Source organism: Myxine glutinosa, chromosome 9 (genome assembly GCF_964187855.1).
Source record: "Myxine glutinosa chromosome 9, kmMyxGlut1.1, whole genome shotgun sequence".
Classification (NCBI taxonomy): domain Eukaryota; kingdom Metazoa; phylum Chordata; class Myxini; order Myxiniformes; family Myxinidae; genus Myxine; species Myxine glutinosa.
The window spans coordinates 63,148,732-63,157,594 of NC_136269.1; the positions used below are offsets into that span (position 1 = coordinate 63,148,732).

At 47.5% G+C, this 8,863-nt stretch overlaps 1 protein-coding gene across 3 annotated transcripts in view; it reads left to right on the forward strand.

Annotated features, from left to right (window-relative positions):
• Positions 1-8,863, forward strand: part of BIRC6 (baculoviral IAP repeat containing 6) — a 538,457-nt gene that overhangs the window by 194,442 nt on the left and 335,152 nt on the right. For all 3 annotated transcript variants that reach the window (XM_078784399.1, XM_078784400.1, XM_078784401.1), the window contains one exon: positions 1,357-1,453. In XM_078784399.1, the coding sequence (XP_078640525.1) occupies positions 1,357-1,453 (97 nt within the window). The remainder of the gene's footprint in view (positions 1-1,356; positions 1,454-8,863) is intronic.

An 8,863-nucleotide genomic window follows, 5' to 3' on the forward strand; every position in this document is an offset into this window, starting at 1 on the left:
TGAAGCGAGCAGGCCGCACCCGTCCACTTGCCGTCTGCTCCACACAGCACCCAGACAACGCCTAGTCGGCACCGGCGAGCCAAGAAAAAAAACCCCCCAAAAAACCCCCCACCTTTAGAGGCCATTGGGTTGGCCTTTTTCGGGCACCGTGGTTGTTGTTGTTTTTGTTGGTCCCCTTTTTTTGAAGCAATGTTTTACGGCCAGATGCCCTTCCTGCCGCCAACCCTGTTTGTCGCCTTTTACGACACACAGGGAATTACCAGTGAACTGGTACTCAATTAGCTGACCTCGGAAGGATGACAGGCTGAGTCAACCCCCCTGGCGTTAATTCAGCGATCGACCAGGATTCGAACCCAGGATCCTAGGATCCTAAGCTGGCACCCTAGCCGCTAAGCCAACACCAGGCACCGGCGAGCCAAGGAAAGGACAAAATCGGTCGCGCGAACTGATGAAAGCCAGGGACCACGTGACAAGATGCCGGGACACGACCGCCCTCGATGAAATCCAGATGCCGAGAGAGATGCACACGCGGCCGCTTTGTCACCAAAGCCAGGACCCAAGAGAGGTAATTAATCCGACTGTTCTTTTTCAATGTCCCTCGCGCAAGAGCAATAAAGAATGCCACTGCTCGTGATGAAATCCCCATGCAAGAGAGATAATGTGCGACTGTTCCTTTTCAAAGTCCCTTGCGCAAGAGGACAAAATGTCGGGACTCAAGTCTTTTATTCTCAAGGCCCTGACATCATCCGACGATCCTCGTGCGTGCCCCTATCAGCGGGTCCCTCTCATCACTCGACAATACCGGATCAATCACTGCTCTTAAGGGCGTGGCCTCACGGACCTGCCTGCTTGCTGTTGCGATGTGGCAGGTAGCGGCACCAGCGTTATTGTTCAATGTCCTATTCTGGTTGTTTTTATTTAATGTTATTGCTTGCCGATTGCTTGGCTTGGCTCGGTGTGTGTGCTGCAGTGTCATAAGGAACACAGGAAAAGATTACAGAGGCACTTGCATACAGGGGATTAATTACCCTTAATCCCTAACAAATTAACATAACCCCACCCCTCGTCATGGGGACAAAGATACACTTTTACGCGACATCCGGTCTAACTGATTCCCTACTTATGGTACATCGGGGTTTCTTCTTCTTCACGACAGACGTGGCACACTACCTATACAATTCTACCTGTACTACTATATTCCATTGCCTACCCCCCATAAACGTGACAATATGAATGATACAAGTTGACCAATTTTCTGATATGCAAATAAACTCAGGTAATTAAATACCTGTTGTTTGTTGCAGTTTAGCTTTGTTGAACAGTGAGAAATCATGACTGATATTTGTGCCATTTCAGGGTTCTCTGGCGACGTGCCAAATGTCTGAGCCTTTACTCTGGTATATCCTGCGGGTTTTGGATTCGACCGAATCATTGAAAACGTTCCTCGATATGGGTGAGTAGAGACAACTCAGGAAAAAGTGGTCGGTTTGCTGATTCTACTGTCGTAACGTTTAATGTGGTTTACATTTGTTGGTATCCATATTTCTATATTTGAGGGAATATCAAATATGGGTAAGTTCCTTTTTTTTATTTATCATCAGCAGCAACTCTTTTGATGCAAACGTACATCGCAGGTTTCTGGAAAGGAGGAAGTAGTTGTAGTAATCGGACTATAATCCAAGCATTCAGAGCTGTGATGATACACGATGACCATTTGGGAAACAGATAGTAAACTGGTGTTGTATCCAAACCGAGTTCCCGAACTTGAACTCGCGAGCTGCGTTTCCGAGCCGAGTCCGAGTTATTCTGGGTTTGGCTGTCAACTCAGAAACTAACTCGGATATTTTCCTGTCGCATGAAGTTCAGTAATTACCTCCGCCACCACAGGTGGATGGAGGTTATGTTTTCACCTCGGTTTGTTTGTCCGTTTGTTTGTTTGTGAACAAAATATCTCAAAAAGTTATGGACGGATTCAGATGAACTTTGGCAGAGACGTAGCATATGTGACAAGGACGAAATGCTTAGATTTTGGTGAAGATCCGGATTCGGATCCGGCTACTAGAATTTCTTAAGTGATTCTTCACCATTGGGAGATAAGGCCAAAAACGAAACATAGCAGGATATCTCAAAAAATTGTGGACGGATTTGGACAAAACTTGGTGGAACGATTGGGTGTCTGACAAGGACGATTCTATTCGATTTTGGTGAAGATCGGAATATGGAATCGGATATGAGAATGATTTAATTTATTAAGTGATTCTTCACCATTGAGAATATGAAATGAATGAATGATCATTTTAAGGCCATTTTCCCCGCTAGAGCGGCGGTTAGCCTTGCGGGCCCATGACAATCATGGTTCCCAGTTTGAGGCAGGTTAAAAAATTTTTTTTTATGGCCGGATGCCCTTCCTGACGCCATCCATTGGTCGCCTCTTACGATGCGCAGGGATACGGTGTACCTATTCTAAATCGGGGTACACACCATGATCATTCATCCCAGCAAGCTGGTACTCAATTTGCCGACCTCGGAAGGATGACAGGATGACCATGACAATTACAACTACATATGGGCAGGGTACAGCCCGAAGTGGAGATCGGTTTCTGAGGTTTGGGACATGGAATGTAGGAACAATGACAGGGAGATCAGGAGAAGTGGTGGAAGTATTGGTCAGAAGAAGAGTGGACATATGTTGTGTGCAAGAGACGAGATGGAAGGGAAGTGGTGTGAGAATGGTGAAGGGTAGGCAGGGACAGAAATACAAGTTTGTGTGGCAAGGGTTCTCGGAGGGCGTGAATGGTGTTGGTGTCCTGTTTTTTTAGGAGTTTGTAGACAGTGTGGTGAGTGTGACCAGAGTGAGTGATAGGTTGATGATGGTGAAAATGATGATTGGAAAGCTCTTGGTGAACATCATCTCCGGATATGCTCCGCAGGTTGGTCGGAGCGATGAAGAGAAGGACAAGTTCTGGTGTGCGATAGAGAAACGTGAAAGATGAGGAAGTTGTTGTAATAATAATAATAACAAAGGAGTCTTATATAGCCCCATCAAGCAGAGTAAACTACCCTCATGGCGCTTTACATTATCATGCGAACGCACACACACGGCACACACACACACAAACATACACACACACAGACACACCTTCACTCTTGACCTATTCCTCTCCCTCCCCATTCAAAACCCACTGATGTGTACTCCCCCTCCTCCTCCCCTCCCTCCCCCGCACATGTACACAGACATACTCTCGATCTCTGTCCCACCTCAAACCAAAGGGAAAACAGGACTTAGACTTTGAAAGACTTGTGAAAGAGATAGGTTTTGAGGGAGGTTTTAAAGGCAGGAAGAGAGTCAACATGTCGAACAGAGGAAGGCAAGTCATTCCAGAGCAGAGGTGCAGCAAAGGAAAAGGATTTCTCGCCAAACGACTTGGTGCTGGTGCGCGGCGGCTCTAAGGTCATAGAGTCGTCGCTTGAACGAAGCCGTCGCCGAGGTTCATAGAGAGTGAGCAAATCGGAAAGATAGTGAGGTCCCGTTCCACACAATGATTTATAACATAGTGTGCAAATTTTGTATTGCACACGAGCAGAGACAGGCAGCCAGTGTAAAGATTCAAGAAGCGGAGTAACATGGTCAGACTTATTCGCCTTACAGAGAAGATGAGCGGCAGAGTTTTGAACCTTTTGTAACTTATCCAAGAGAAACTGAGGGCAGCCAGCATACAAAGAATTCCAATAGTCTAGCCTTGAGAGGACAAGGGCACAGACCAGAGTTAGAGCAGCTTGAGGAGTAAGAAAGTGGCGAATGGATGCGATCTTTCGCAGCTGAAAGTATGCTGATTTGCAAGTTTGAAGTACTTGCTTGGAAAATGTCATGTTACAGTCGAAAACCACACCAAGGTTCTTGGCCGACGAAACAAAGTTTACATCGCTTTCACCAACATGAATAATGGTAGGAAGTGAACATTGTAGAGGACATCTGTGCGATCTTACAATCATAGACTCTGTTTTAGCATCGTTCAGCTGAAGTTTGTTTTGGGTCATCCACGCCTTCACGTCGGCAATACAGCCTTCTAACACTTCAACAGTGGGCACGATTTGTTGAATCGTGCTTCCTTTGTACAACTAATTGTTGTCCGCAAAGGCGTGGTGATCAACTGAATGTCTGGCAACAAGATCAAAAAGAGGCTGAGTGTACAAAAGAAAGAGGATAGGTCCCAGGACTGAGCCCTGGGGAACGCCAAAGGAAAGCGGAGAAGGGGCTGATTTCTGGCCATTGACAACAACTGTTTGCACTCTATCAGTAAGATAGGACATCAGCCAAGAAAGGGGAGTACCAGTTATACCAAATGTGATTTCAAGACGACGAATTAGGACTATGGTCAATCGTGTCAAAGGCGGCAGACAAGTCCAAAAGAGCAAGAACGGAAACCTGGTAGGAGGAGACCTAAATGGACATGTGGGAAGGAGTATGGACGGTTTTGAGGGAGTTCATGGGGGTTACGGATATGGTGTGAGAAATGGTGAAGGTGAAAGGATTTTCGAGTTTGCTGATGTAGCTGATTTGTTGATTTGTAATACTCAGTTCCAGAAAGGGGATAATAAGCTTGTTACATACACGTCAGGTGGGTCGACCACAACTGTTGACTACCTGATAGTGCGTAGGCGAGATAGGGGGCACCTCCGGGACACAAAGGTGATCCCGGGGGAGGAGGCTGTTTCACAGCTCCACTTGGTTGTCTGCGACATAAGGGTGAAAGGTGCGAGGAGAGCTCGGCGGGTGAAGTACCAACCGAGAATGAAGGTGTGGAGGTTGAAAGAGGTGACAGTAAGGGAGGCATTAAAAGAGAGGCTGAGTCGGGTCGAGGATGATGTGGTTGAGCTTGAAAGTGGTTGGATGTCAATGAAGATAGTCTGTTGGGAGCCGTTGGTGAGGTATGTGGATGGAGAAAAGGACCACCGAGGCACTCGGAAACATGGTGGTGGGATGATGAAGTTGGAAAGAGGATTGACGAGAAGAGGACGAAGTTCAAGGAGTGGCAGAAGGCGAAGGGTACGGGAGCAGAAAAAGCAGAGCATGAAAGTTATAAGGCAGCCAAGAAGGCTGCAAAGAAAGAGGTGGCAAAGGCGCAGGAGACATGTAGGAAAATGTTCGGAGAACGCTTGGTTTCGGAAGAGGGTCAGAGAGCGGTATTCAGGATTGCAAAGCAGATAGCGAAAGAGAGGTGTGATGTGATGGGGGTGAGTTGCTTGAAGGATGAAGTGGGACAAATTGTTGTGGACCCAGATGGAATAAAAGGAAGATGGAAAAGATATATGGAAATGCTGTTGAGTACAGAGAATGAATGGGATGGCAACATAGAGAGTAACCCAGTTTTAGGACCGGCAGAGAAGATAACTGAGAAGGAAGTTGAGGAAGCGATAAAAGCAATAATAATAAGAATACATTTATTTTATATAGTGCTTTTCAAGAAGCCCAAAGACGCTTTGACAGAGTACAAAAAACAAGTGCAAAAAGACAAAAATCAATAGGTAAATAATCAAAGCAAAAGGAAGGAGAAGGAGAAGAGATAGTCAGGGGTTAAATGCTGTGGGTTAAATGTTGAATGCAGTGTTGAACAGGTGGGTCTTGAGTGATGTTTTGAATGTGGTGAGTGAGGAGGAGTCTCTGATGGTGTGAGGTAGTGAGTTCCAGAGGGTGGGAGCAGCGATGGAGAAGGCCCTGTCCCCCCAGGATCTGAATTTGGTCCGGGGGGGGGGGGGGGGGGGGGGGTCAGGAGGTTGGTACCAGCAGAGCGGAGGTTGCGGGTGGGAGTGTGTCTGGAGAGAGGAGGTCAGCCAGGTAGGATGGGGCCAGGTTATGGAGGGCTTTGTCGGTCAAGAGGAGGATTTTGTACTGGATTCTCTGGGAGATGGGGAGCCAGTGAAGCTTGTAAAGGACGGGGGTGATGTGGTCACGGGTCCGGGAATGGGTGAGTAGACGGGCAGCGGAGTTCTGAATGTATTGGAGTTTATTGGTGATTATTGAGGGTGAACCATAGAGGAGGCTGTTGCAGTAGTCCAGACGGGAGGTGATGAAGGCGTGGATGAGGGTTTCTGCAGCCGTGGAGGAGAGGGATGGACGGAGACGGGCGATGTTTTTCAGGTGAAAGAAGGCTGTCTTTGTGATCTGTTTAGTGTATTTGTCGAAGGAGAGGGTTTGGTCAAAGATGATGCCAAGATTCCGGATGTGAGGGGAGGTAGATACTGGGAAACCGTCGATGTTGAGGGCAAAGTTATGGGTGGATTTGGTGAGCGTTTTTGGGCCAATGATGATTATTTCAGATTTATCATAGTTAAGTTTGAGGAAGTTGATTTGAAGCCAGGATTTTATTTCAGTGATGCAGTTTGTCAGGATAGAGTGGGTGGCGGTGGAGATGGACTTGGTGGAGATGAAAAGCTGGATGTCATCGGCGAAGCAGTGGAATTGGAGACAATGACGGTGGATTAAGTGACCAAGGGGGGACAGGTACAGGATGAAGAGGAGGGGGCCAAGAACTGAACCTTGGGGGACACCTTGGGGGAGGGGAGCAGTGGGGGATTTGCAGTTATTGATGGAGATGAACTGGCGTCTGTCAGAGAGGTATGATTTGATCCAAGAGAGGGCAGTGCCGGTAATGTTAAAGGTGGTTTCAAGTCGGGTGAGGAGGATGGTGTGATTGATGGTGTCAAAGGCGGCGCTGAGGTCGAGGAGGATGAGAATGTTGAGGTTGCCAGCGTCAGAGGAGAGGAGAAGGTCGTTGGTGATTTTGAGGAGAGCAGTTTCAGTACTGTGGTTGGAGCGGAATCCGGATTGGAATGTTTCATACAGGTTATTGGCAGAGAGTTGGAGCAGGGTGGGAGTAGAAATGAGTAGAAATGAAGAGTAGAAAAGCGGGAGGGCCGACGGGAGTTGTGGGAGATATGTTGAAGGCAGCAGGAAGTTGGGGTGTGAAGAGAATGACAGAGATCTGTAATCTGGTGGTGAAAGAAGGCCACATTCCAGTGGATTGGGAACTGAGTACCCTTGTCCCTCTATACAAGGGGAAAGGTGACCCTCTGGAGTCTGGCTCGTACCGAGCGATAAAGTTATTGGAGCATGGAATGAAGGTATTGGAAAGGGTGTTGGAGAGGAGGATAAGGAAGAAGGTGAAGATCGACGAAATGCAGTTTGGATTTATGCCAGGAAGAGGAACGACAGACGTGCTCTTTATTGTGAGGCAGTTGCAGGAGAAGTACATGGAGAAGAGGAAGAAGTTGTTTCTTGGGTTTGTTGATCTGGAGAAAGCATTCGATAGGGTTCCACGCGAAGTATTGACATGGGCATTGAGGAAGTTAGAAGTGGAGGAATGGTTGATCAGAGTTGTGATGGCAATGTACAAAAGAGCGCGCACAGCTGTAAGGACGAAGGACGGGAACAGTGGTGAGTTTGAGGTGAAGGTGGGAGTGCATCAGGGGTCGGTACTAAGGCCACTACTATTTGTAGCTGTGATGGAGGTGCTGGCTCAGACCGTAAAGGAGGGTTTACCGTGGGAGTTGTTGTATGCAGATGATCTGGTGTTGATTGCGGAAAGTATGGATGGACTGAAGGAAAAGAACAAGTGGAAGGAAAGTATGGAGACAAGAGGTCTGAAGGTGAATATAGGAAAGGCGAAGGTGATGGCAAGTGGTAAAGCATGTGGTGAGGTGGAAAGAACTGGGAAGTGGCCATGTGCTGTGTGCAGGAAGGGTGTCGGAGTGAACTCCATTCAATGTACAATGTGCGCAGAGTGGGTTTATCAAAAATGTAGTGGTCTGAGAGGGTCATTAACCAGTGTGGCAGCTACATTCAAATGTAAGGTGTGCACAGAGGGAGCTGCAGATGGAGGAAATGTTGAGTTGGAGCTTGGAGACGGTGTGAAGCTGGAAGGTGTGAAAACATTTTGCTATCTCGGAGACATGCTGAATGGAGAAGGTGGATCAGACTCGGCAACGGTTGCTAGAGTGAGATGTGCATGGAAGAAGTTTTGGGAACTGAGTGGCGTGCTGATGAGGAGGGGAGTGTCGTTGAAGCTGAAGGGAAAGGTGTATGCTGCATGTGTGAGAAGTGTTATGATTTATGGGAGCGAGACATGGGTCATGAATGTAGAGCAGCAACGAAGGCTGGAAAGGGTGGAAATGCGAATGGTTCGATGGATGTGCGGAGTGTCGCTGAGAGAGAGGAAGGCAAATGATGAATTGCAAAAGATGATGGGAATAGAGCCTGTGATTGATGCTGTGAAGAGGAACAGATTGAGATGGTTTGGTCATGTGTTGAGGAAGGATGAAAGTGACTGGTTGAGAAGAGTGATGGAAATGAATGTAGAAGGAAGTAGAGGACAGGGAAGACCGAGAAAGACCTGGCTAAAGACGGTGGAGTAAGACATGCGGGCAAGGGGGTTAACAAGGAGAGATGCAGAAAATAGGGCAAAATGGAGAAGATTGTCATGGGGACCGCAAGGCTAACCCCTGCTCTAGCAGGGAAAATGGCCTTAAAATGCATGTTGTTGTTGTTGTTGGAAGGATGACAGGCTGAGTCAACCCCCCTGGCGTTAATTCAGCGATCGACCGGGATTCAAACCCAGGATCCTAGGATCCCAAGCTGGCACCCTAACCGCTAAGCCAACACCAGGCTATTCTTCACCATTGAGAGATAGGGCCAAACATGATACATAGCAGGATATCTCAAAAAGTTATGGACGGACGATTTCGATTAAATGTGATTCTGTTTTGTGATTTTCTGGTCTACTCTGGGATGCAAAACGTAAACTGTTCACCTGGCAGAGGTATGCTCTCTACTGAGTGCCGTTCTAGTTCTTGCTGTAGTTTGCAA